Source organism: Molossus molossus, unplaced genomic scaffold (genome assembly GCF_014108415.1).
Source record: "Molossus molossus isolate mMolMol1 unplaced genomic scaffold, mMolMol1.p scaffold_m16_p_3, whole genome shotgun sequence".
NCBI classification, from domain to species: Eukaryota; Metazoa; Chordata; class Mammalia; order Chiroptera; family Molossidae; genus Molossus; species Molossus molossus.
In genome coordinates this window covers 132,298,080-132,325,323 of record NW_023425366.1, presented here as the reverse complement: position 1 = coordinate 132,325,323, position 27,244 = coordinate 132,298,080, and the positions used below count along the sequence as shown (strand labels likewise).

The window sequence follows — 27,244 nt, the reverse complement described above, 5'->3', positions numbered from 1 at the left end:
TGATAAAGGTCTTGGTGATCTGAAAGAACAAGTGTAATTCAGTTTTTAAAACTTTATTATGGCTGCCTAGCCAGTGTGGCTGAGTGAATTGAGCATCATCCTATGGACTGAGAGGTCCTGATTTGAGGATTCCCAGTCAGGGCACATAGCCGGGTTGTGGGCTCCATCCCCAATGTGGGGACGTACAGGTACAGGAGGCAGCTGATCGATGTATCACATCGATATTTCTATCTCTCTCTCCCTTCTTCTCTCTCTAAGAAGTCAAAAACATATATATACATATACACACACACACATATATATGCATAATATATGTATATATAAAAAACATTTATGGCTATTGTTCTAATTTATTCTTGGGGTTTTTCTTGTTTTATTTTTTATTCAATTTATTGGGGTGACATTGGTTAATAAAATTATTTAGATTTCAAGTGTACAATTCTATAATACATCATCTGTATATTTACTACCCAAAAGCCAAATCTCTTCTGTCACCACAGTTTGACTCCCTTTACCACTCCTACCAACGGGTGACTGTCATACTGTTGTCAGTGTCTATGAATGTTTATTTGTTTGTCTTGCGTATTTGTTGCTTTCAGTTTTATATTCCACATAAGAGTGAAATCATATGGTTCTTGACTTTTTCTGTCTGACTGATTTCATTTAGCATTGTATTCTCAAGGACCATCCACAAATGGCAGTATTTCATCTTTTCTTATGGCTGAGTAGTGTTCCAGAGTATAGATATACCGTATCTTCTTTATCCAGTCCTCTATTGAAGGACACTTTGGTTGTCTCCATGTCTTGGCCACTGTGAATATTGCTGCAATGAACATAGGGATGCATATATCTTTACAAATAAATGTTTTCAATTTTTGGGGTAGATGTCCAGAGAGGGGTTGCTGGGTCATGTGTTATCTCTGTTCTTATTTTATTTATTTATTTTTTGAGGAACCTCCGTATTGTTTTCCATAGTGGCTATTACCAGTTTATAGTCCCACCAGCAGTGAATGAGGGTTCCTTTTTCTCCACAGGTGTGAGGTGGTATCTCATTGTAGTTTTGATTTGCATTTCACTAATAGCTAGTGAAGTTGAGCATCTTTTCATGTTTCCATTGGTCATTTGTATGTCTTCTTGGGAGAATTATCTGTCCAGGTCCTCTGCACATTTTTTTAAATTGAATTGTTTGTTTTGTTGTTGAGTTGTGTTCTTAAGATATTTTGAATCTTAACTCCTTATTGGAGGTGTTGTTTGCAAACACCTTCTCCCATTCGGTTGGTTGCCATTTTGTTTTATTGACGTTTCTTTTGCTGTGTGTGCAGAAGCTTTTTAGTTTAATACAGTTACGTTAATTTATTTTTGCTTTTACTTCCCTTGCCTTTGAGGTCAAATTCATAAGGTTCTTTCTAAGACCAAGGTTCATAGGTTTAGTACCTATATTTTCTCCTATATAATTCATTGTTTTGGATTTTATATTTAGGTATTAGATCCATTTTGAGTTAATTTTGTGTATAGTGACAAATAGCAGCCTAGTTTCATTCTTTTTTGCATGTGGCTTTCCAATTTGCCCAGCACGTTTATTGAAGAGACTCTTTTCTCCATTGCACATTTTTGACTCCTTTGTCAAAAATCATTTGCCAGTGTACTTGTGGGAATATATCTGGTTCTTAACTGTGTTCCATTGGTCTGTGTGTCTTTTTTCCTGCTAATTCTGTGCTGTTTTGATTATTGTCACTTTTCAGTATAACTGGAAGTCAGGGAGTGTGATACCAGAGCTTTGTTCTTTATTCTCAGGATTGCTTTGGCTCTTCAAGGTCTTTTGTGTGGTTCCATACAGATCTGATGATTTTCTGTTTTATTTCTTTTAGAAATGCCATTGGGATTTTGATGGGGATTACATTAAATCTGTGTATTGCTTTGGATAATATGGCCATTTTAACTAGCTTGAGTCTTCTAGTCCATAAACATGGAATATCTTTCCATTCCTTTGTGTAGTTTTCAAGTTCTATTGTACTTTTCACACATCCTTTGTTAAATTCTTTTTTTGCAATTACAAAAGAATTTTTTTATAAATTTCTTTCTCGAGTCTTTCAGTTTTTCTCTAGGATTCATCTGCAAAAAGTGACACTTTTACCTCTTCATTTCCAATTTAGATGCATTTTATTTCTTTCTCTTACCTGATTGCTCTGGCTAGGACTTCCAGCACTATATTAAATAACAGTGGTGAGAGTGGATGTAGTATCTTGTCAAATGCTTTTTCTACATCTATTGATAGGATCATATAATTTTTACTCTTTGTTTTGTTAATTTGGTGTATCACATTGATCAACTGGCGTAAGTTGAACCATCCTTGCCTACCTTGAATGAACTCCACTTGATAGTGATGTATTATGCTTTAATGTATTGTTGTATTTGATTTACTAGTATTTTGTTTAGGTTTTTTACATCTGTATTCACCTGAGATATTGGTCTGTAGTTTTCTTTATTTGTGTTATCTTTGCCAGGGTTGGTAGCAGGGTAACATTGCCTCATAAACATGTTAGGAAGTATTACCTCTTTTCTAGAGTTTTGGAAGAAGAGTTTGAGAAGGGTAGGTGTTAGATCTTTTTTAATGTTTGGTAGAATTCACTAGTGAAGCCATCTGGTTTGGAACTTTTACATTTGGGGAAGGTTTTTTGTTTGTTTTTGTTTTTTATCCTCACCCAAGGATAAGTTTTGAGAGAGAGAGAGAGAGAGAGAGAGAGAGAGAGAGAGAGAGAGAGAGAAACATCGATCAGCTGCCTCCTGCATGCCTCCCTACCAGGGATTGAGCTTATGACCATTTAGTGCACGAGACGATGCTCAATCAGCTGAACCACACCAGTAGCCAGGACTCAGAGTATTCTTATATTTTTCTCTGTATTTCTGTGGTGAACATTGTAATTTGTCTTTCATTTTTGGTTTTGGATATTTGAGTCTTTTCTCCATTTTCCTTAGTAAGTCAAGGCAGTGGTTTGTCAGTTTTTTTAATCTTTTCAAAGAAGCAGGTCTTTTTTTGCATTAATTTTATGTATTGTCTTTTTGTTCTCTATTTTTTTTTTTAATTCTCTAATTTTTTTATTTCCTTCTTTCTGCTGACTTTGGGCTGCATTTGTTTTTTTCTAAGTTTTTTAAGATGTAGCGTTAGGTTGTTTATTTGAGAGAGTTCTTGTTTCTTGAGATAGGCTTGTAATGATATAAACTTTCCTCTTATTACCATTTTTACTGTATCCCAAAAGTTTTAATATGTCATATTGTCATTCTCATTTGTCTGTATGTATCTTTGATCTCTCCTTTTATTTCTTCTCTGCAGTCATTCTTCAGTAGCATGTTGTTTAATCTCCACACATATTTGTGATTTTTCCTGCGTGCTTTTTGCATTCAATTTTTAACTTCCAAGCATTATGTTCAGAGAATATGCTTGATATGAATTCAGTTTTTTAAAATTTGTAGAAGCTAGTTTTGTGTCCCAATATATGGTCTGTCGTTGAGAATGTTCCAAGTGCACTAGAGAAGAATGTATAATCTGATGTTCTGGATGAAAGGCTCTGTAAATGTCAGTTATATCCATTTGGTCTAGTGTGTCATTTAAGGCTGATATTTCTTACTGATTTTCCACTTGAATGATCTGTCTAGAGCTGTCAATGCAGTATTAAGGTCCCCAACTATGATTGTGTTTTTGTCAATTTCTTTCTTTAGTCTTGTTCATAGTTGCTTCCTGTGTTTTGGTGCTTCCTGGTTGGGTGCATATATATTTGTGTGTTATGTCTTCTTGATGTAGTGTTCCTTTTATCATTATAAAATGTCCATATTTGTCTCTTGTTACTGTTGTTAGCTTGAAATTTATTTTCTCAGATATAAGTACAGTTACACCTGCTTTCCTCTGGATGCCATTTGCTTGGAGAATCATTTTCCATCCTTTCACTTTGAGTCTGTATTTGTCCTTGAAGCTGAGATGTGTCTCTTGAAGGCAGCATACAATTGCTTTTTATTTTACTCTTTTTTTTTTTCCATCCAGTCTGCTACTCTGTCCCTTTTTATTGGTGAGTTCAGTCCATTTACATTTTGGGTATATGAGGATTTCCTGTAGTCATTTTATCTTTTGTTTTCTGGTAGCTCTGTGTGTCCATTGTTTCTTTTCCCTTGTGTTTCTGTCTATTGTTTTTATTTGATGGTATTCTATGATTTTTCCATTTTCTCTTTTTTTATATTGTGTCTCAGTTCTGGAATTTTTTTGTGTGTGGTTATCATTAGGTTTATGCAAAAGAAAGTGTCGTATATATAGTAGTCCTTCTGAATGCATCTTGTCTCCATCCCCTGTGCAGATCCTGACCTCCCCTTGATGTTTTTGTTGTCACAAATTATCCCCATGTATGTATGTTGAGTTCATTTCCAAATTGCAGTAGCTACTGTCTTCTCTTTTAAAAATGTTTTTGCCTTCTTTAAACTGTATGTTATATTTAACTGTATAATACTCTATTCTGAAAAAAGGTTGAAATTTCCTGCTTCTGTCTGTCTGTTAGTCATCTTATTCATAGTTTTGTATTCTTTTGTCTTTTAGTTTTGGATAGACTAACCCCCTTCAGTATTTCCTGTAATACAGGTCTTGTGGTAAATTCCCTCAGCTGCTGTATGTCTGGAAAAGTCTTTGTGGTTAAACCTAGGTGTGAGGGACTAATTTGGGTGGGGAGTGTTCATTAAAGCCCAAAGTCTGTTGTATAATAAAGTAGGTTTTCTGAATGCCTATGTTTAAAAAATTGACATATTAATTAGTTTACCTGTTTTTCCTTAAGTAGACACGATTGTGTAGTTAAAATTAAGTATGTGTGAAAAATTTAATTTCACAGAAAAGTTTTCTATATGTATTACTGTAACTTTAAATTTATACTGAATAGGTCTAGTAAATGCATGCATTCCCCAGTCACTGCGAGTAAACAAATGCACATGGCTGGGGCGAGGCTTAACCCACATGGGATCATTGGGTGGCACTCATTAAAACTGCTGCAGAAAGTCACGCCTCGCAACAGCAGAGCCAGTTACCATATGAGATGCATGTGATCATGTGCTTATCATTTGCCAAACACTGTTTGGGAACGGTGACTCTTGGATTTAAATATATAGACTATAGTTATAGATATGTAAAATTTGTTTATGTCAGCTAAATTACTACAGTGTTGCCCTGGCCGATTTGGCTCAATGGTTAGAGTGTCGGCCTGTGGACCAGAGAGACCTGGGTCTGTACACTAAGGGTATGTACCTCGGTTGCAGTTTGTCCCCAGCCCCATTTGGGGTTGTATGGGTGGCAACCACTGGATGTGTCTCTCTCACATCGATGTTTGATGTTTCTCTCTCTCTTTCTTCCTACCTCTCTTCCTCCCCCTATATCTGAAGATAAAATTCAAAAACGTCCTTGGGTGAGGATGAAAAAAAAATTACTACAGTATTTTTTCCAACATATGGCCTACTTGCTAAAATGTGTTAAAAATAACAGTGAGTTAATAACAAAAATAACCTGTTAATTTAATTACAAGCAAGTTTTGGTTAAAAGCATTTTAAAATTAACAGGGTGTTAATTTTCACATATGACATACTGACCGGAAATTTTGTCCATTGAATCCGAAGTTTGTTAAATCCAGGTCTGCAAAATCAAGGGTTTACTGTATTTCTCCTTCATATAAAAAGGATAACTTTGCTGATATATTATTCTTGGCTGGTCATTGGTCTTTTTCAATAGTTTGAATATTTGATTCTGCTGTCTCCTAACTTGTTAGAGTTTCTACTGAAAAACTTGACAATGAAAACCTTTATGATAATCTAATAGGATTTCTTTTATAGGTTACTATCTTCTTTTCCCTGGCTGCCTTGAGAATTCTTTTTTTGTCATTAATTTTTGACATTTTAAATACAAGGTGCCTTGGAGAAGGCCTTTCTGGATTGATGACATAGTTAAGTCGGCTCTATTTCCTTTGCTCACTAGTTCATTATGTCTTTTATTGAATTCTTCAGCTCCAGAATTTCAGTTTGGTTCTTTTTTAAAGTTGCAGTGTCTTTGGTGAAGTACTCCTTTTGTTCCTGGAGTTTATTTCTGAGTTCCTTAAGTTGCCTGCATTTCCTTGTATCTCGTTGAGTTTTATTAGAATTGCAATCTTGAATTCTCTGTCATTTAATCACTTATTTTTATATCTTTAAGTTTATTTTCTGGAGATTTTAAATTTTTTTCTGACCTACCCGGTTACCTTGGTTACTTAGGGTATTTGATGAATTCTTTCTCTTCCTAGAAATCTATGGAAATGAAGTCTGGTTTGTTTTTCTTTTAAAGAGGGGCACTTATCTATTTAGTAGGTTAGTGAGAAAAACTCTTGTTTTCCAGTATGTGGCGCTGAAGGGCAAGATTTTTAGTTTCTCTGCTCTGGCTTCTCAGATTGCTGCTGGTGGTGGAAAAGGTCCTGTGTTTCCTGGAGAGGTGGATATCACTTCTGTGACCAGGTTGCCTTAGTCTCAGGGCACTGACCTGTGGGGGAATGTGGTGGGAGATGGAGTTTGCACCTGTGAAGTTCCAGTGTTGTTCCTGCGGCCAGACTGGGTGGGGTTGGGGTGCGCAGGGAGAGGCCGGCTGGTGTGTTTGTGCCTTTGTTTCCCCCCCAGTAGTGGTGACTGCAGACCTCAGCGGGCTCACCTCTTTGTCTCCACCTCTGTCCTGGGATTAGCTGCAGTGTGCACCTGCCCTCAGGGAAAATGCATTTGCCTCTTCCATCTTCAGGGCCACAGATAATGTGCCCTGTAGCCCCATGCTTACTGCTGCGGCTTTTCTGGGGCCCTCTGCCAGCTCTGGAAGGGCGAGGGGGAAGTTAGGTCTGAGAGGGTGAGGGAGAAGGTCAGGCTCCCTGGCTTGGTTTTTCTGCATGGCATTGATGGCTACCAGACACCCGTGGCCACACCTCTGCGCTCAGTCTCTGCCCAGGTCACTGGGTTCAGCTATAGTATGGTCACTCACTATTTCTCTGCGCCTCCTGTCAGCCAGATGTGCAGTGGCAACCTGATTGCTCCCCTCTCCTGAGACACGCAGTGATCTCTGGATTGCATTAATGGCACCATCAGCTCTTGTCCCTTTCCTCCTCCCCCGTTTGCTCCCACTGGTCCACCTTCAGAGCTTCAGCGTGTGGATCTCTCAGACATATTTGAGTGTTGAGCAGGGAAACCTCTGTTGAATTACAGCTGTTTAAATTGTTGTAACTTCAAGGGGAGAGACCAGGGGAGTTTTGTATGCTGCCATTCCTCTTGGGATTTTGCAAGTTTTAAAAGCCAGGGATTGGCCTGGCCAGTGTGGCTCAGTGGCTGAGCGTTGATCCATGCACCAAGAGGTTGCTGGTTCGATTCCCAGTCAGGGCACATGTCCAGGTTGTGGGCCAAATCCCTAGTGGGGGTCATGCAGGAAGAGGCAGCCAGTTGAGGTTCTCTCTCATCCATGTTTCTATCTCTCTCTCCCTCTCCCTCCTTCTCTAAAATCAATACAGAAAAAAATATTAAAAGTCAGGGATTGGCCCTGGCCGGTTTGGCTCAGCAGTAGAGCATCGGCCTGTGGATCAGTGAGTCCTGGGTTCGATTCCAGGCAAGGGCACATACTGGGTTGCAGTTTGTCCCCAGCCCTGGTTGGGGTCGTGCTGGAAGCAGCCAGTCGATGTGTCCCTCTCAACGTCGAGGTTTCTCTCTCTCCCAGTCTCTCCCTGTTTCTACCTGAAAATAAATAGAAAAATATCCTTGGGTGAGGATTAAAATAAATAAATACATAAATAATAAATAAAAGTCAGGATTGGCTGATAGCATATTAAAGGAAGTTTGGAAGAATATTTCATATGTGACCACCAACTGTAATATTTTTGGAAGATGAAGACAGTGTATATTTTTTCAAACGTGACCTACAGGTCCTGGGCAGTATATTGTGGTTGGGGTTTGCCTTACAAAGCTAGAAACGAGAGCCTGGTTCTTCTTTCTCCTGCTGCATCCAAAGCCAAGGTTATTTAAAAAGGGTGGGAATGAACTTTGATGGGAGCTCAGTTCTTTCATGCTGGCTGAGTATCTGGGTTGTGGAGACAATGAGTAAAGCTGATGGATGGTACTGTTAAATTTGGGTGCTTGTATTTCATTAATGAGGTCATGAAGCTGTGATTGGGATGGGGTGGGAGAGTGGGTATGGAGGAGGAAGTCAGGGATTCGGAATCAAAGGAACAGTGACCAAGTTCCTGTGCTCTAGTTTTTCTTTCCCTGAGGGGTGGGTAGTGGTGGCAGGAATTGTCCCGTGTGCCCAGAAAAGTTGTTCTTCTGGAAGGTGATATTTTACAAATGGAAAGTGCCTTGTCTTTTGTGGGGTGGCCGAGGATTGGCGTGCTGGAATTCAGGGAGGGGACCTGGCGCTGGGGCCGGTGATGGGAGGCCGGTCTGACCCACATGTCTTCTTATCTCTGTCCACATGGATAGGCTGGGACTTTCCTGAACCTAAGTCTGGTTCCCTTTTGGTTCACTGTTTCGTTTTTAAGTCATTTCTCTCACATTGCACTGTGAACATGGAAGAGAAGCAAAGCTGCTGCTTCATTCTGCTGAGCATTTTCCTCAGCAGACAGCCAGTTTTGTTGCAGGTTCTAACTTCCACAAAACTCTGGGGCAGGAACAGTTCGGCCAAGCTCTTTGCTACTTTGTAACAAGGATTGCCTTTCATCCCTGTCCTGTAAGGAGCCCTGCTCTGTCTAAGGCCTCCCCAGAAGGCCCTCTGCGTTTCTGCCAGCATTCTGTCCTGGCTCTCCTTTCTGAGCCCACGCAGTGCCTTGGCCGTGCGTCCATGCTGACCGCCTAGCTGCACGTCCCCCAGACCGCTTCCAGCCTCCACCCGCATTCAGTCCAGAGCCGTGTCCACGGTTTTAGGTGTTTGTTGCAGCAGCACCCCGTTCCTGGTCCCAGTTTTTTGTTGTTGCTGTTGTCTTACTCTGTTCAGACTGCTATAACAATGCCAAGGACTGGGGGACTCGTGCGCAGCAGGCATTTGTTTCCCACGGTCTGGAAGCTTGGGGATCCAGGGTCATGGCATGAGCAGGTTTGGTGTCTGCAGGAGCCCACTTCCAGGTTATAGCTGATGTCTTCTTACTGTGTGCTCACAGGGTGGAAGGGCTGACGGAGCTTTCTGTTTCTGTTTTTGTTTTAATATGTATAAGGGTGCTAATCTCATTCATGGAACTCCTCGTGACCTAATCACCTCCCAGAGGCCCCACTTCCTAGTACTTTCACCTTTGGGGGTCAGGATTTCACCCTGTGAATCTGGGCGAACGACCATTTAGACTACATACCAGCATTTCTCCTGCCTTTTATGTTTTAGTTGTTATGCATTTTAATTCTGTATGTATTTTAACACTGTAAGTTATTTTTTTTGCAGGGGGAGAGGGAGAGGAAGGGAGAGAGAGAGAGAGAGAAAGAGAGAGAGAGAGAGAGAGAGAGAGAGAGAGAGAGAGAAACATCAATTGACTGCTTCCTGCATGCCCCCTACTGGGGATTGAGCCTGCAATTTGGGCATGTGCCCTGACCAAGAATGGAACTGGGAACTGTCAGTCCATGGGATGACACTTAATCCACTGAGCCACACCGGCTGGGCTGAATACATTTTATTGTATTGTCTTAAAGTTTGGTTCTGCTGCTGACACTGCTCTTGGTTTTTCTTTGACTGGAAACATTTCTTTTACCCTTGTATTTGAAGGATAGTTTCACGAGAATAGAATGCCTGGTTGGCAATTACTTTCTATTACTACTTTAAAGGTACCAGTTCATTTGTCATCTGGTTCCCATCTTTGTGCTAATATAATAATCTTGTCCTTTGGAAATAATGTATATTTTTCCTTTTAAGAAACTCTCTTTTACCATGAAGACCTTAAATATGGTTGTTTTGTTTTGTTTTTGAGGCTCACTAGGGGCACAGGTGTTTCTTGAATGTAGCTTGATGTCTTTCTTTAGTTTGAGACAAATTTTAGCCTCGTCTCTTTAAAAACTGCTTCTGCCCATTCTCTTTCACTCTTTGGTTTCCAGTTGTATGTGTGTTAGACCTACACTCGTTTGTGCTTTCCACCTTTGTTTCCTTCCTGTTTCGGTGTGGGTGCTGTCTCCTCTTTTACCACTCATCTCACTTGTTAAGCCCTCACCAGACCGATGAAAACTGTGCTCTTCATCTACTTTCTGCGTGGCTTCTTTCTGTTCTGTATAACTTACCTGGCAGATACTTTGTGGGGAAACCAGGCCTGGATTTCTCTCTTCTCTTCAGAAGCTCTTTCTTCAAGTCCTGGCTGTGTCCATAGCCCCAAACCCTAGTTTATCTCTCTAGTGCTGTTAAGTTTCCTTAAAGCCCTTTCCTTTCTGCTGCTGTGTGTCCTAGCAACTGCTCCAGCCTCTCATCCATGTCAAGAATAAACAAGTGCCCTGCGGACGCTGGCTTTACCTCAGTGAACTTCCCTTGCTTCTGGTGTCTGACCTCGCAGGTCTTGTATGTATTGGTAACTCCTTATAACTTCAAACTGATTTAAAAGTTTTTTAAATTTAGCATTTCTGGTTGGTCTTAGTAGAAATACTGTTCCTGTGCAAACTACCTCATCACTGAGAAAGTCTCAGCAAGTTCTCAGAATGGTAGGACTCTGCAGGGCCTGACGGCCCAGTTCTGCTGTGTTGCAGGCACTCCCGGAGCAGGAGCTACAAGGCGGAGCTTGCAGCGTGCCGGCTGCAGGCCGTGCCTCTGGAGTCGGGCGACTGCCACCCCCTGAAGCCCATCACTGTAAGTTTTGTCAAGGGCCTCCCTAAATGATGTTTCTGTTCCACAGAACTGTAGGCAGCCTTCCGGGGTCTTTTCCATTTTGCCAGCAGTAGCTTCTTCTACATGTTTAAATCCATCAGTTTGTTCCCTGCCCATTTTTTTGTGGTTGGCCTCACTCACCATCATTTTTATTCTTTACTTTCTCATGCCAATGAGGTTGTCATGAGTATGGGATTTGGAGGCGTAAGCAGAATATCTTGCTTTTTAATTTGCCTATTTGGAATATTAAGAATCACTAATTTCCAGTATAGGGCTCTATCCTGAGTAGCATCGTAGTCTATCTGTGAGTTTATTTAAAAAAACAAAACAAAACACAAAGCAGGCAAGAGACGTTGATGACCCCTCTTCTGAGTCATTGGCAAGTGATCAGGGCTGTGTGGTTGTCATCATGGCTGGAGACGGGGTTGACAGACATGGCAGTGGACACCAAGGACACACAGTTTCTTACAGTGGAGGACCTGAGAACACACAGAGACAATTGCATTAAGCAGGAAGTCACAAGATTGACCTTCAGTCTCCCAGGGCCCCTCATATCCCCATGGGCTTGAGCGGCTGACCCACCAGTGACTTGGTTCCATTCTCAGGAACTCTCCCCGCGTGGTGACAGAGTAGCTGTATCAGCTCCGGGCTTACATCTGGCTGGCTTAGCAACACAGCAGCAGGGGGAATCTCGTCTCCAGCAGTTTTTGTTTACCTGGTTAAGTTCCCTGTCCTTCTCTGAACCAATCCTGGTGACCACGGTATAGAATATGCTCATTGATTGGATTGGGTCTAGCACCCACCCTGGGAACCAGGAACAGAGTCCACCCCACCAAGCTTGTAGGAGCTGAGAGTTGAGTAGGGACGAGGGGGGCTCACTGTCCTAAAGAATTTGGACGATTGACCTGGGAGATGGAGGGCCAGATGCCAGGCAGACAGTGACAAGAGTGTGCCAGTGATAAGCACTTGCCCAGCACCCTGGTGGTGGCAGGCCCCAGGGTAAGGGCAATGTCTTCAGTGAGACTGCTGTGGCTCAGACACTAGCCACACGCTTGAGGGCCCCAGGTCACCTATACTTCTGACTGACTGGCTACAAACCCAAGTGTTTCCTGAGACCCCCTTTCAGGTTTGATAAGTTGTTAGAACAACTCACTGAACTCAGGAAAGTGCTACACTTACACACCTACGGTTTTATTACAAAGATGCAAATGAGGACCAGCCATGTTAAGAGCCAGACAGGGTGAGGTTTCAGGGGTTCCTGAACGCAGAGCTGCTATTTCCTCTGCCTCTGCCTTCACCTCAGCCCATCGTGTGTTCACCAACTAGGGAGCTCCCCCCAGTTTTGGTGTCCAAACGTTTTATTGGAGTTTCACTATGTACACCTGATTGATTCCTTGGCCAAGTGATTGAACTTGATCTCCGGCCCTCCCCTGCCCCCGAGGCCAAGCTGAGGTCACCTGGCTCAAGGCCCCAACCCTCTAAGTACAGTGGTTGGTTTTCCAGTGACCAGTCCCCATGCTCTGTCATCTCATTAGCATAAACAGAAGTGTGATGGGAGCTGGGTCTTGTGAATGACACACCCTCCAAGGACTGAGAGTCTCCTCTCCAGGAACCAAGGCAAAGGCCAGTCAGATTCTATATTATCCAGCACTCTGCCTTTACTCTGTTACCTGCTGTCCGTCTTGCTCTCTTGAAGATTGGTTTCCTCTGCTTCCCTGTGCATATGTGTCCAAGGTGCTCATCACTGCCCTCAGCCCCTGGCCTCTGGGTTTCATAGCTTCCTCAGTTAAAAAGGAATGGAGGCCCTGGCCCGTTTGGCTCGGCGGTTAGAGCGTCGGCCCATGAACTAGACAGTCCCCAGTTTGGTTCCCACTAAGGGCATGTACCTCGGCTACAGTTTGTCCCCGGCCCTGGTTGGGGTTGTGTGGGTGGCAACTATTCGGTGTGTCTCTCTCACATTGATGTTTCTCTCTCTCTCTTCGCCCCCTTTCCCTCCACTCTATCTGAAGATAAATGCAAAGATGTCCTCAGATGAGGGTAAAAAATGAAATAAAAATAAAAAGGAATGGAGCCTAAGTAGCCCTTCTGAATGTTGCTCTCTGTTTTCAGCAGAGACTCTGGTTGGATCCTCTTGGCTCAGAGGTTTACCCTGGTCCAGTCACCTGAAGCTGGGGTGGGATGGCTTCACACCTCACCACTCTTGGCCTCAGTACTTAAAGCCAGGCGTGGCCTTGGGAGTTCTCCAGAAAGGAAGGAGTTGGCATTCAGTACTTGGCTGTGATGAGATGGCGGTGCTGAGCCATTGACACTGTCCTCAGAGTACAATGACCCGGGAGCTTACGTGTCCTGGTTCATCACCCTACTTTGACCATTGCTGTGAGATGCAGATTCTGATGCAGTAGGTCTGGTGGGGCTTGAGATTCTGTATCTTTTTTAAATGTTTTTATTGACTTCTCAGAGAAGAAGGGAGAGAAAGATAGAAACATCAGTCGGCTGCCTCCTGCATGCCCCCTACTGGGGATTGAGCTTGCAACCCCAGCATGTGCCCTGATCTGGAATCGAACCGGGACTTCTCAGTCCATGGGAAGACACTCAATCCGCTGAGCCACATTGGCTGGGCTAGATTGTGCATTTTTTTTTTTTTTTTAATTCTCACCCGAGGATAGTTTTCTATTTATCTTTAGATAGAGTGGGAAGGAGGGAGGGAGAGAGAGAGAAACATCAACATGAGAGGAACGCATCGACTGGTTGCTTCCTGCTTGACCCTGACCAGGGCTGGGGACAGACTGCAACCAAGGTACGTGCCCTTGACTGGAATTGAACCCATGACTCATTGGTCTGCGGGCAGACACTCCAGTTGCTGAGCCAAACCGGCCAGGGTGATTCTGCATCTTTTATAAGCTTCCAGGGGATATGGCTACTGCTTGTCCAGGGACTACACTCTGACTGAAAAGGCCCTACAAGAGTGTATTACATCACCACCTAACCATAATGGCCCTGTCTCTTCTTTCCTGACCCTAATGACCCCCTTTCCTTTCTTGACCACTAGGATTATGAGTCATGTTCATTTGTCACAAAATAAGAGACCCTGTGGCAAAGAAGTAGTCCACTCTTCAGGTGTTTCACAGAGAAGAGTTGCAGGGGATTTTGATTTGACCTCCATGAATGTTCCCCACAGGTCACCGAGTCCAAGACGAAGAAAGTGAGCCGGAAAGGCAGCACCTCTTCCACGTCCTCCTCTGCCTCCAGCTCCGTGGTGGACCCGCTGAGTGGTGTATTGGATGGAGCTGACCCTCTGTCCATGTTTGCAGCCACTGCTGACCCCGTGGCCACAGCGGCTGTTACGGTAACACCTCCTGCTGGCGGTCATCCAGCTGGTGCTTGGTTCTGTGGTTACAGGGAAGGGGGTTTTCATTTAAAAAAAAAATTTTTTTTAATTCATTTTTGAATATGTTTTTATTGATTTCAGAGAGAGGAATGGAGAGAGAGATAGAGATAGAAACATCAATGAGAGAGAAACAATTGGCTGCCTTCTGCATGCCCCCTACTAAAAATCGAGCCCACAGCTCAGGCATGTGCCCTGACTGGGAATTGAACCTGTGATCTCCTGGTGCACAGAAAGAGGATCAGCCAACTGAGCCACACTAGCCAGGCATCATCTTTTTGTTTTTAAGTTGTGTGGGTGCTTTCACATAATCCCAGGGTGCAGCTCAGGGAAGGTGACCTGGTGGTAAGAGGCTGGTGCAGATCCTGGAAGATTTTTTCTTTTTAATCCTCACCAGAGGACATTTTTGCATTTATCTTCAGACAGAGCGGAAGTGAGAGAAGGAGGAAGAGAGAGAGAGAGAATATCAATGTGAGAGAGACACATTGAGTGGTTGCCATCCACACAACCCCAACCGGGGCCGGGGATAAACTGCAACAGGTACGTGCCCTTAGCGGGAACTGAGCCTTGGTCTCTCTGGACCACAGGCTGAAGCTCTAACCGCTGAGCAAACCCGGCCAGGGTTCTTTTTAAAATCATTTGAAAATGTATATTTAATTTTTATTTTACTGTTTTTATGGTTCTTTTTAAAAGTTTATTATGTAATTATGTAGGTAACTCAATTAATTTTTCATGTCAAAAGTCAAACACTACAAATGCAGTCCTGTTGACCAATTCCTCTCATCACCCTGGAGGTCATCAGTGTTAGCTGTGAAATGTGTGTTCTGTGACTTTTTCTTGTGTTTTCATAGGAAAGTATGACAGCAATTCTTGAGTAGTTGTGTACATCACACTCATGAATAGCACACTAGCATCGCTGTCCTGTGTGGCAGACTTCTCAGTGCACCAGGGTTAGCTCTCATCACCTGGTGAGAGAGGCGTTCTGGTCCTTGTTCAGAAAGGCCAGCACAGGGAGGGGGCGCTGAGCCCCATTCAGGCTGGAATTCCAGCTGTCCAGTCGCCTGCAGAACCCACACCCGCAGCCTCCTTCTGTGCGCGCGCTGCATGCATTTGTGTACTTTTCTTTTTTTTTTTTAACATAATTTGAACTACATTTATACTTCATTGTTAACATGACGATATGTCTTGGCGAACTTTCCGTGTTCTAGAACAACCTTATTTTATTGTATTCTAAAGAACGGGTACTGCACAGTTCAGTTCTTCATTCCCTTCTAATGCACACAGACTGCTCCTGGTGTTTCCTGTGCAGATGGCGGTGCCTTGGTCCCTGAACACATGTGCGTCTTGATACGTACGTGCAGGGCATTCTGCAGGATAGCTTCTAGAAGTTCACCGTTGACTTAAGGCAACATGCCGTTAAGGTTTGATGGCTGTTCCCAAATTGTTCCCCAGAAAGGCTTCCCCAGTGTGTACCCCATCAGCAGTATTTCAGAGTGTCTGTCTCTGCACCCTTCCATCCAGGATAATATTAGTCATGTTAACTCTGCCATTCTGATTGTTGAAAAACGATCTTGTCCAGTCTTCCTATTCTTCGTTCTTTTTTTTTTTTTAAATATGTTTTTGTTGATTTTTAAAATTTTATTATTTTTACGTTTTTAGAGGGGTGGGGGAGGGAGAGAGATAGATGCATCGATCTGAGAATCATGGATCAGAAACATGGATCAGCTGCCTCCTGCACATTCCACACTGGGATCAAGCCTGCAACCTGGGCATGTGCCCTGACCCTCAGTCGTCCGGGTAGTTTTTCTATTCTTGATTCCTAATAAGTTTTAGCATTGTTTGATGTGTTTATTGGCCATTTGTGGTGAATTGGCCTAAATTTTTTTTTTTATCACAACAAACCTTTTTTTTTAAATCCTTACCCGAGGACATTTTTCCATTTCTTGTTCAGATAAAGTGGGAGGAAGAGAGAGAGAGAAACATCGACGTGAAAGGGACACATCGAGTAGTTGCCACCTGCACAACCCAACCAGGGCTGGGGACAAACTGCAACCCCTTAGCGAGAAGCGAACCCGGGTCTCTCGGGATTGCAGGCCGACATTCTCACCGCTGAGCCAAACCGGCCAGGGCACAACAAACCTTTTGACAGATGTATTTTATTCTACAGTGAAGTACCAGCTGCCTCGTTCTTATACTTTAAAAAAAAAATCTTTTGCAGCCCTTTATTGATTTAGCTCAGTGGTTAGAGCATCTGCCTGTGGACCAGAGAGGCCCAAGTTCGGTTCCCGCTAACGGCACATACCTCAGTTGCAGTTTGTCCCTGGCCCTGGTTTGGATTGTGTGGGTGGCAACCACTCGATGTGTCTCTCTCATATTGATCTTTCTCTCTCTCTTTTCTTCCCTCTCTCCCTCCTGCTCTATTTGAAGATAAATGCAAAAATGTCCTCAGGTGAGGATAAAAAAAACAACCAACTTTATTGCAGTATATTTAAAGTGTACAGTGTGGCCCTGCCAGTGTGGCTCTGGATTGAGCATGGACTGAGAGATCCTAGTTTGATTCCTGGTCAGGACTGTGCTCAGGTTGTGGGCTCGATCCCCAGTAGGGGGCGTGCAGGAGGCAGCCGATCATTATTCTCTCTCACATCAATGTTCCTATCTCTCTCCCTTCCGATCTCTCTAAAAGATCAATAAAAACATGTATAAAACCCCTAAAGTGTGCAGTGTGAAGACCTGATACGTACACATTGTGAAAGTCCCCATCAGGGACTTAGCACAGCCATCTGTCACCTTACACATTTGCCCTTTTTTGGGAAAATATTTTTCTACTCTGTTAGCAAATTTCAGTTATGCAATACCATGTTTAGTCACTGTGTTTGATTATACATTATTTTTAAAATTGAAATGATATTGGCAATGAAGAGGTTGTTGTTCCTTTCCTTAGGACAGTTCCAGAAAGAAACGAGACAGAGGTGAAAACTCCGTAGTCGGATCAGACTTCGAGCCTTGGGCCAGCAAACGAGGAGAAATCCTTGCCCGGTATACTACCACAGAGAAGCTCTCCATTGTGAGTGCCGGTCCACTTTCCTGGAGCCTACCTCAGATTTAGTAGTATTTCTTTTTGTTACTATGATTCTGCACCCAATTCCAATGTTTGAGTTTTCCCCCACTCCAAACAATTCTGTGACACCAGTTAGGGGTCCTACAGCTCACCGAGCTCGACACTGTCTGCCCAAGGAGAAGATCAGACCCCACAGGGTAAGGGCTCGATGGCACCTCTGCTCCAGGTTGTCAGCAGGAGAGGGGAAGCGGGCTGTGTGCTCTCCTGTGGAGACTTCCCACAGCCCCTTGCCACACCTCGTTCATTTGTTGGGAAGGTAGCCTCGGGCCGTGTGCACATGCAAGGGACACTGGGAAATGTGACCGTGCACCCATCGAAGCCCAGCTGTGAGCGGGAGTAGAGAGGACTCAGTAGGCAGCCAGGATTGCTCTGCCACAATGCCTCTGCTCTTCTTCTCAGGGCACGTTCCCGCTATAAAAGATGTATTTTACTGATTTTAGAGAAAGAGGAAGGGAGAAGGGGGAGAGAGAGAAACATCGATGAGAGAGAACATTGATCAGCTGCCTCCTGCACGCCCCCCACTGGGGATCAAGCCCGCAACCTAGGCATGTGCCCTGACCAGGAATTGAACCGAGACCTCTTGGTGCAGGGTTGCTGGTCCACCACTGAGCCATACTAGCCGGGCTCAGGGCATAGGCTTGTTGAGCAGAATGGCAGGTAGAACTGTTGGACTGGTAAATTGTTTTTCTTATTTTCTGTATGTATTCATGTAATTTAGAGCATTGATTCACAACCAGGGGTAATTTTACACTCCAGGGGACATACTGCAGTGTCGGGAGACATTTTTGTTGTCATAACTATGAGGGTGCAACTGGCATCAAGTAGGTGGAGACCAGGGTGCTGCTGAACATCCTGCAGTGCCTGGGACACCCCACAGTGCCCCCAGGACGTCCCACAGTGCCCCCAGGACATCCCACAGTGCCCCCAGGACACCCCACAGTGCCTCCGAGATGTTCCACAGTGCCCCCAGCATGTCCCACAGTGCCTCCAGGATGTCCCACAGTGCCCCCAGGACGTCCCACAGTGCCCTCAGGACACCCCACAGTGCCCCCAGGACATCCCACAGTGCCCCCAGGACATCCCACAGTGCCCTCAGGACACCCCACAGTGCCCCCAGGACGTCCCACAGTGCCCCCAGGACATCCCACAGTGCCCTCAGGACACCCCACAGTGCCCCCAGGACGTCCCACAGTGCCCCCAGGACATCCCACAGTGCCCTCAGGACACCCCACAGTGCCCCCAGGACACCCCACAGTGCCCTCAGGACATCCCACAGTGCCCTCAGGACACCCCACAGTGCCCCCAGGACATCCCACAGTGCCCTCAGGACACCCCACAGTGCCTCCGAGATGTTCCACAGTGCCCCCAGGACACCCCACAGTGCCTCCAGGACGTCCCACCGTGCCCCCAGGACATCCCACAGTGCCCTCAGGACACCCCACAGTGCCCCCAGGACACCCCACAGTGCCCTCAGGACATCCCACAGTGCCCCCAGGACGTCCCACAGTGCCCCCAGGACACCCCACAGTGCCCCCAGGACACCCCACAGTGCCTCCGAGATGTTCCACAGTGCCCCCAGGACGTCCCACAGTGCCCCCAGGACATCCCACAGTGCCTCCGAGATGTTCCACAGTGCCCCCAGCATGTCCCACAGTGCCTCCAGGACGTCCCACAGTGCCCCCAGGACATCCCACAGTGCCCTCAGGACACCCCACAGTGCCCTCAGGACATCCCACAGTGCCCTCAGGACACCCCACAGTGCCCCCAGGACGTCCCACAGTGCCCCCAGGACGTCCCACAGTGCCTCCGAGATGTTCCACAGTGCCCCCAGGACGTCCCACAGTGCCCCCAGGACGTCCCACAGTGCCCCCAGGACGTCCCACAGTGCCCCCAGGACGTCCCACAGTGCCCTCAGGACACCCCACAGTGCCCCCAGGACGTCCCACAGTGCCTCCAAGATGTTCCACAGTTCCCCCAGGACGTCCCACAGTGCCCCCAGGACGTCCCACAGTGCCCCCAGGACGTCCCACAGGGCCCCCAGGACGTCCCACAGTGCCTCCGAGATGTTCCACAGTGCCCCCAGGACGTCCCACAGTGCCCCCAGGACACCCACAGTTCCCCCAGGACACCCACAGTGCCTCCGAGATGTTCCACAGTGCCCCCAGGACACCCACAGTGCCCTCAGGACACCCCACAGTGCCCCCAGGACGTCCCACAGTGCCCCCAGGACACCCACAGTTCCCCCAGGACATCCCACAGTGCCCCCAGGACACCCCACAGTGCCCCCAGGACATCCCACAGTACCCTCAGGATATCCCACAGTGCCCCCAGGACACCCTACAGAGCCCAGGATGTCCCACAATAAACTTTTCCAGCCCATAATGTCAGTAGTGCTGAGGTTTTGAAGCCCTGATCTAGGGTGCGCTGATTGCTGTCATGTGACTCCATTGCCCTCAAAACTTGGCTATTTGTTGGCTCCCTTTGAGAGACCTGAATTAAGTAGAAATAAGAGTCTCCAGTAGTTTCTACTTAGGTGTATTTTCATCCCTTGAATAAATATTTCTAATTTCCATTTGGATATGTAAATGACTTTGTTGGAAAATGATGGGTCTTACTGTCTTAGTGCTACTTGAATACTAATTTAAGTAGCTTACAAGTTCTTTTGGTCATGGAATTCAGTAATTTAAAAACATTATTAACATTTTCTTCTTTTTTATTTTTTTTACTTCTGCAGAATCTGTTTATGGGATCTGAAAAAGGTGAGTTTTTGTTGTTTTGTTGGGGAAGTCTCTCATTACCTTTCATATAATTTCACAAAGGAAAAAAACTGTGTTTCTTATCCAATTCTGATTATTAATTCAACTGAAGCTGTCCTAGGTTATATATAGACTTAGTAGAATGGAAATACATATTTAGATGATGAATGGAAAAAAAGACCAAAGAGTTACATGGAGTAAAACATAAGCCCACTGCTAGACTTTAGGGTTACAGAGTAGGGGTCCGTCCCTTGTAAAAATACAGATGTGCTGGGGAGGGGGTCCTGCACTCAGACTTACTGGCCGCTGGGGGGGTCCCGTACTCAGACTTATTGGCCACTGGTCTTCGAACACAGCACTTCTCTGTTCCGTCTGCTGAGACTCATGGTCAGAAGCTCTGAGCCAGGGCTTCGCAAACTGTCTGTATGACAGGGTCATCCAAGGACCTCTGCAAAAGTGCAGACCACTGCCCACTGCCCCTGCTGAGTTAATCCTGAGGATGGGCCCAGGAATTTCTTTGTTTGAAGCTTCCAGGTGATTCTGAAGCGACTGACAGATCATGTACCAGCGGGTCAGATGAGCTGGGCCATGGTTTTGTGTCAATGGCTAGTGTGGCAGCTGCAGCACTCCCCTTCTCTGCAGTTGGAGACAGCACATTGGAAACCCAGAGACTGCGGGCACCTTGGTCAGGGGCATAACTCTGCCCCCAAACCATAAAGAAGAAATCATAGCATTGCATATCCACCAATTTGGAAAAATAAAAAAGGTTGATGGTATCTCTTGTGACATGTACAGCAGCAGGAACTTTTATACATTACCCACTGTGTGAAGTATTTTTGTATTATCTATTAAAATGGAAGGTGGGCCACCTCCTTGGCCCAGAAATCCTACTACTAGGATGTGCCCTAAATCAGAAATCAGCAGACTGCGTCCTGCAGTCCAAGTGTTGCCCACTGTTTGGTCTGTAAATGGAGTTTCATGGAAACGGCTGCTGCGTGCGGTAATGGCAATGTCGAGTTTTCTGCAGAGGCTGCATGACACACCTAGGGTTCTGTGTCTGGCTCTCTACATAAAGTCTTTTTCTGCTCTGCCCACAGCTGTGTTTTGTTTGTTAAATCCTCACCTGAGGATATTTTTTTCATTGATTTTTAGAATGACTGGGGGGGGGGGGGGAAGGGAGGGAGGGAGAGCAAAAGAGAGAGAGAAAAAGAGAGAGAGAGAGACATCGATGTGAGAGAGACACATCCATTGGTTGCCTCCTGCACGTGTCCCCATTGGGGCTGGGAATCTAACCTACAACCCAGGTACATGCCCTTAACCACGAATCGAACCTGTGACTCTTGGGAAACACTGGCTAGGGCACATCTATGTTTTTTAAAGTGCAGTCTGAGGACCAACAGGTGACTGGGAGCTCATTAGAAATGCAGTTAGGCCCTGCCAGGCCTGAAAATCAGAATCTGCATGTTCATGCACTCTTCGGATTTTGACTCCTGTAAAAGTTGGAGAAGCACTGCCGGAGGAAATGCATGCATTGTGACCAGGAGGCGTCGCAGAGTGTCAGAACTGCCTTGTGCAGAGTGGCCCCGCACAGGAAGTAGACGCGCACTGAGAATTGAGCTGTGCTGTTCTCACACAGCGGACCAGACAGCAGCGGAAACAAGGGAACGCAGTGGTGGTCACAACAGTTTAGTAACATTAAAGTGTACATGTATGCACAATTCCATATATAGCATATTTTAGAAAGAAGGTAAAAGAAAAAGGTAAAAAAAAAATAGAATTATTTAGAAAGTTATTTAGTAGTAATTAATAAGACCATGCTCTCCAGACAAATCTGAGTTAACACCAGAGCTAAGAAACCAGTGTCTTAAAAGAATAAACTTGAGTTCCTGAAGTGTGTTTGGAAGGCAGGAACAAGGGAACCTTGGATCTGGAACCAGAGGCCCCCTTAAGAATGGGAAGGATTCTGAAATAGGAGCCTTGCCCTACAGCTGGCTCATGGCCTGGAGTTCTCTCCTTAATCTCTGTCCCCCATCTCTGCTGATGGAAAGAACTGCGCTGGGTGAAGGACGGAGACACAGCTAGTCCTGTTTGCTGGCAGACAGGGCTTTGAAGCCCCTGCGTTCCCATTTCCGGGCAGGCGGTGAGGTGTTTGGTCAGTGTGAGGGTACAACAATTCTGCACTGGGGACCAGCCCAAGAGGGCCTCTTGTTCGTGGAAAACAATTAAATGATGGATTTTTGGCATCTTTATCTGGACCGCCTTTCTTGAGGAATAAATAAAGGATGCAGTAAAAGTCTATAAGTATTGAACATAGTGAAACCTTTTTGAGGCTTGTCCTCAGAGCTCCCAGGGGCAGCTTCTGAGCAGAAATGTTTCTTTTTTTTTTTTTTATCCTCATCCGAGGACATTTTTCCATTTTTTTTTTTTTGTACAGATAGAGCGGGAGGGAGAGAGAGGAAGAGAGAGAGAGTAACATCGACGTGAAAGGGACACATCGAGTGGCTGCCACCCGCACAACCAACCAGGGCCGGGGACAAACTGCAACCGAGGTACGTGCCCTTAACGGGAACCGAACCCGGGTCTCTCCGGACCGCAGGCGGACGCTCTAACCGCTGAGCCAAACCGGCCAGGGCCAGAAATGTTTCTTATGGAAGGATGTTGCTTTCCAAATCTCAGATTGAAACTGTTCCCTGGCCTTTTTACTCATGCTGAAGTGTAAAGTCAAAGACACTTCCTGCGGGGGTACTGGGGACAGAGGAAAGACCCGTGTGACCTGAGCCCACTTTGTTTAGGCAGAGCCGGGCCTGCTGCATTCGCCGTGTCAGAGAAGGTTCGGACCAGGCTGGAAGAACTGGATGACTTTGAGGAGGTGAGCAGGTCATTGGCTGAGCACAGGGCCGTGGTGCTCTCATGTCTCCTGCCCAGTGAGCTCCATCTCCGAGGCTGCTCTTTGATTAATCTCAAGCTGTGCATTGTGCCTGGTCCTCCTGAGGCACCAGCTGATCCAGGAAAGATGCCAGTGGTGCATTGACTGAGCTCACAGGAGCCTGCCCCAGGCTCACACTGCTTTTCTGAAGGCATGTTTTCTCACTGTGATGCTTGAGCAAGCCCAGATCACCTGGGACGGTCTTGCTGTGCATGCCGGCTGGAGCTGTCTTCCTGGGATGCATAGGATCAAGTCCTTCCTTGCTGCAGACTACACAGCCACTTTGGTTGGGCACGGCCCATAGGACTCTTAATTGGCTTGCATGTGCTCTCAAAAAACATGACTCACCACCTCTTAAAAATTGGTGAATTGAACATAACTTCAGTTTCTGCTTCACTTGAATTCTGCCTGGTCATTGTGGGCCCACATTCTTGCATTTGACCAGGGCATGCACTGTCCAGGTTGCACAGTCCTTCCTGTGGTAAATCACTTATGAGCATTGCTAGCTTGGCCCCTAGAGTCAGGTGCATTTGCATCCTTTGAAATATGTAGGGAGGCAGCATGGCGTGGTGGGGAAGAGGACATTGGAACCGGACTACCTGGGCTTGAATCCCAGCTTTGCTGTTTGGCAATGCTGTTATTTTGGGCAAGGTGCTTAACAGCTCTGTGCCTCAGTTTATCTATAAAATGGGAATGCTACATAGTAGCTGCCTCTTAGGGTTGTTACAGGGATTAAATGAGTTAATGTATAGGAAGGGCTCAGACCAGCAATGTTAGCTGCTGTCACCGTCATTATCCTGAGTCTAGAGGCCTCAGCTCGACTGCTCTTTAACAGGGTGCCCTTGGCCATTCAGCTCTTCTCTGCCCACTTTCTCATCTGTAAAATGGGAATGAAGAAGCTAGTCATGTGAATTGATGAGGATGCTTTGAAATCCATGAAGGGCCATATCATGGTGGTTGCATTTCTCTGCCTTATGTCTTGCCTCTTGGTTCAAGGTCCTTCTAGCTCTGAGACTAGAGTTGTTGGTCCTCAGTGGAGTCTAATAATCCACTGTCATTCCCCAATTCAGGCAGGACACATTTTGAACTAGGTTGCTGGTGAGCCTGTCTGCATATCATCAGCCAACCTCAGCAGGTAGGAAGGGACGTGCTGAGGGTTTTAATCCAAGCTCTTTATCTGCGAGCCTCTGAAAGTCACTTGAGCTGGCTTACGTTGAAAATGGGGACTAGGTTGAAAGAGGAAAGGGCACTTTTCTGAACCTAAGGACACAGTGGCCTGGGTCCAGGGACTGTGGAACCACCAGGAACTCAGCAGCTCTCCTTGGGCTCTTGGTTCTTTGTAGCAGCCCCAACGCCCATCACTGATTCGATGTCTAGTTCTCCATTTTTTTTTTACTGCAGAGATGGCTGCCCATGGCTTCCAAGTTAACACTGTGTTCGCCAGGGTGAGGCTGGGTTACACTTCAGTAGCAGATGGACCCCCATACCTCCGGGCTTAGGTATAGGGTTACTTCTTCCTCTCATTACTCACCCAGTGCAGGTGACAGACACTCGTCTCCTGGGGCCGCCCTCTCGGCAGATGGCTGCCAGGGTTGTCATCGCCATGCTGACAGTCCGAAAGGGACACTTGCCTCTCCGCTCAACCCATTTGCCTAGACTCCTCACATGACTCCTCCTACTAGAAGGGCAGGGAGGGCCCTTTCTCACAGTTCAGATGACCAGCTGGGATCAGTCTGAGTTTCCTGAGCCTACTACTTTCTTTTACAGAGTTCTTCTCTCTGGTTTCCAGGGACAGTCACATAAACCATGTGGTTCCTGATGTCCTCCCGAGGGTTGGAACGACCCTGAGTCCTGTGAGCTCAGCTTCTCACAGTAGGCAAGGTGGCTGAGCGCAGAGTGGCTGGCTGTGGAAGTCTTCACACTTTGTCACTTCGTCCGTGGGTCGATCTTGCTCTCTTGTGCCACAAGTGTTGGCTGTGGTCCATCCTGTGTCCGGAATGCCCTCTCTCTGGTCTGCTTAACAGCCCCCGCAACCCAGTGCCTACTTGTATACCACTGAGAGTTTGTCTCCAGCGTCACTTCCTCCAGGAAGCCATTCTTGACCACCAGTCTAGAGTACATTCCTGTTATCATATTTCTCATTCTAAGAGGAGCCTTTTCTGTGACATTTGAATGTCCCTGAAATTGGGCCATGTCACTCAGCTGGTACATGTCAGTTATCAGTAGGTGTTTTCCTTGGTGATACATGGAGCAGTTGTACTTCTTACAGTGGCTCCTCAGGTTCAGCGAACTATTTTTTCCTTCCACGAATTTATGTCAGTTTGCACTAACCTCCGTCTTGTGCTGTGTGCCTTAAGTATGGTTAGTGCAAAAATAATGTCTCTGCTTGCTTTTGTATCTCAGCTAACTGGCGTACCTGTCTGTGCATGGTGGGTGTGGTGACTATTGGTTACCCTGTTGTCTGACCACAGGTGAGGCTCCGGTAGGAAAGCAGCTCCCCCAGAATCATGTGGTGGGCGGGGGCGGAGCTGGGCGTTAGCTAGGTCCGACCAGCCTCCAAAGCTAGTCTTTCTGTCACTGCCCTCCGCTCAACTTTGCAGAAAACTTAAGGACCTCCTGCACAAGACAGGACTGTTGATCCTGGTGAGCTTGTGCGCAAGACTTCGAGAACGAGGCTCAGTACTGTTCATGGGGTTGGAAGTCAGGAGATGTTTTCCCTTTTTGCTTACACTGTCCTGCTTTCTTCCCACAGGGATCTCAAAAGGAACTGCTGAATTTGACGCAACAGGATTATGTGAATCGAATAGAGGAACTTAACCAGTCGCTGAAGGACGCCTGGGCTTCGGACCAGAAAGTAAAGGCACTAAAAATAGTCATCCAGGTCAGGTCTAGTGATTTTTTTCCTCTTTCTTCGGAATTCCTTATGTGAAACTCCTTTGTGGAGAATTAGGGTTTTCCAAGGCCTGCCTTCAGGGTCTACCTTTTTCTTCTGTTCCATTTTCGTGTGCTTACCGTGGACCTGTTTTCATGGGATGGCTAGTCCCGGACCGCTGTGTGCAGCCACACTGATCATGTGCAGTTCAGGAAGTTCACCCTCGATGCAGCACCAGTGATGCTCTCTGCGTGGCCCAGTACAGCCCCTGACGTATTTGTGACTTGTACACACTAAAGATTGACCAGCTGTATTTTGGGTTTCCTTGACCAGGTTTTCTTTGTGTCTTTGGGACTAATGGTTGTGTGTCCCAGATAGGTACATTTTTGGGTCATACTCTGCATAATTAATGTGACAAAGAAAATGTACTTATGGTGTTAGGAGAGTTACATTTGTTGAATTGGTTTTGTTGATGAATGTGTTGCTCTGTGACAACTCTTGGGTTACGAGAGCAAATTCTGTAAGGAAAACAGCTTACTCTGTTTCTTGACCCTTCAGAGCATCCTGTGCTGGCAGACTGTGCTCAGACACACTGTAAAACATAATCGCTGCATTATCTCAGAGCAAAGTGAACGAGGAATTGGAACAGCCACTTTACTTCAGAAGGATAGATCCCAGTTTTGTTCAGTGTCATGGCCATGTGACGTTGGCTTTCCCACCTGTTGCTCTGAGGGCAGGGTCAGGAGAGCCTGGGAGTCTGCACCGGGTGCTTGACTCAGATAAGGTGGCACTGGGTATGGCAGGTGCTATTTTTAGGTGTTCATGACAAAGACAACCCAGGCCCACTTCCGTTCCATCACTGTTGTTAGTTTTTAATGTAAATACCCATGAAGAAGGGTCCTGTCATCTGGACGCACATGCCAGGGACTGCTTGCTGCAGGGCTCAAGTGAGAAAATATCTAAATTAGCAAGTGCTTCTTCAACATGTTCTTAGTGGCCACGTCTGTGCATAGAGCACTATGGCGTAGGACTGTGACTTAGAAATTTTACATGTGGAGAGTGGATTTGTGTCTTCTCAGAGAAAATAACTGAACGTGTTTAATTACCTCCACTCCAGTTAATTGTGACTGCTTTACTTTCGATACTCTAAGTCCTGTCCTGCCTTCTTTATTTAATAAAGATAGTGAAGCTGCAGAGTGCAGAGAAATGAGAGCAGTTTACCTTATTGGCTCTGCAATAAAGGTTTTTTTTTTTTGTAGCTTTGTTGAGGTATATTTTACATATCCTAAAATCCACCACTGTAAGTGTGCAGTTCAGTGATTTTCAGTGAGTTCAGAGTTGTGCAGCTAT

At 45.7% G+C, this 27,244-nt stretch overlaps 1 protein-coding gene across 5 annotated transcripts in view; it reads left to right on the top strand.

The window, feature by feature from the left end:
* VPS35L (VPS35 endosomal protein sorting factor like) overlaps nucleotides 1-27,244 on the top strand; it is a 143,539-nt gene that overhangs the window by 3,714 nt on the left and 112,581 nt on the right. For 3 of the 5 annotated variants that reach the window (XR_004961631.1, XM_036278769.1, XM_036278770.1), the window contains exons 2-7: nucleotides 10,720-10,819; nucleotides 14,016-14,183; nucleotides 17,164-17,286; nucleotides 20,075-20,099; nucleotides 22,889-22,965; nucleotides 25,775-25,903. Coding sequence is in view for 2 of the 5 variants with exons in the window: in XM_036278769.1 (XP_036134662.1) it covers nucleotides 10,720-10,819; nucleotides 14,016-14,183; nucleotides 17,164-17,286; nucleotides 20,075-20,099; nucleotides 22,889-22,965; nucleotides 25,775-25,903 (622 nt within the window). In the remaining 3 variants the exon portion in view is untranslated. Of the gene's footprint in view, nucleotides 1-10,719; nucleotides 10,820-14,015; nucleotides 14,184-17,163; nucleotides 17,287-20,074; nucleotides 20,100-22,217; nucleotides 22,249-22,888; nucleotides 22,966-25,516; nucleotides 25,666-25,774; nucleotides 25,904-27,244 lie in introns of those variants that run through there. The other 2 variants (XM_036278775.1, XM_036278772.1) reach the window with 2 other exon arrangements.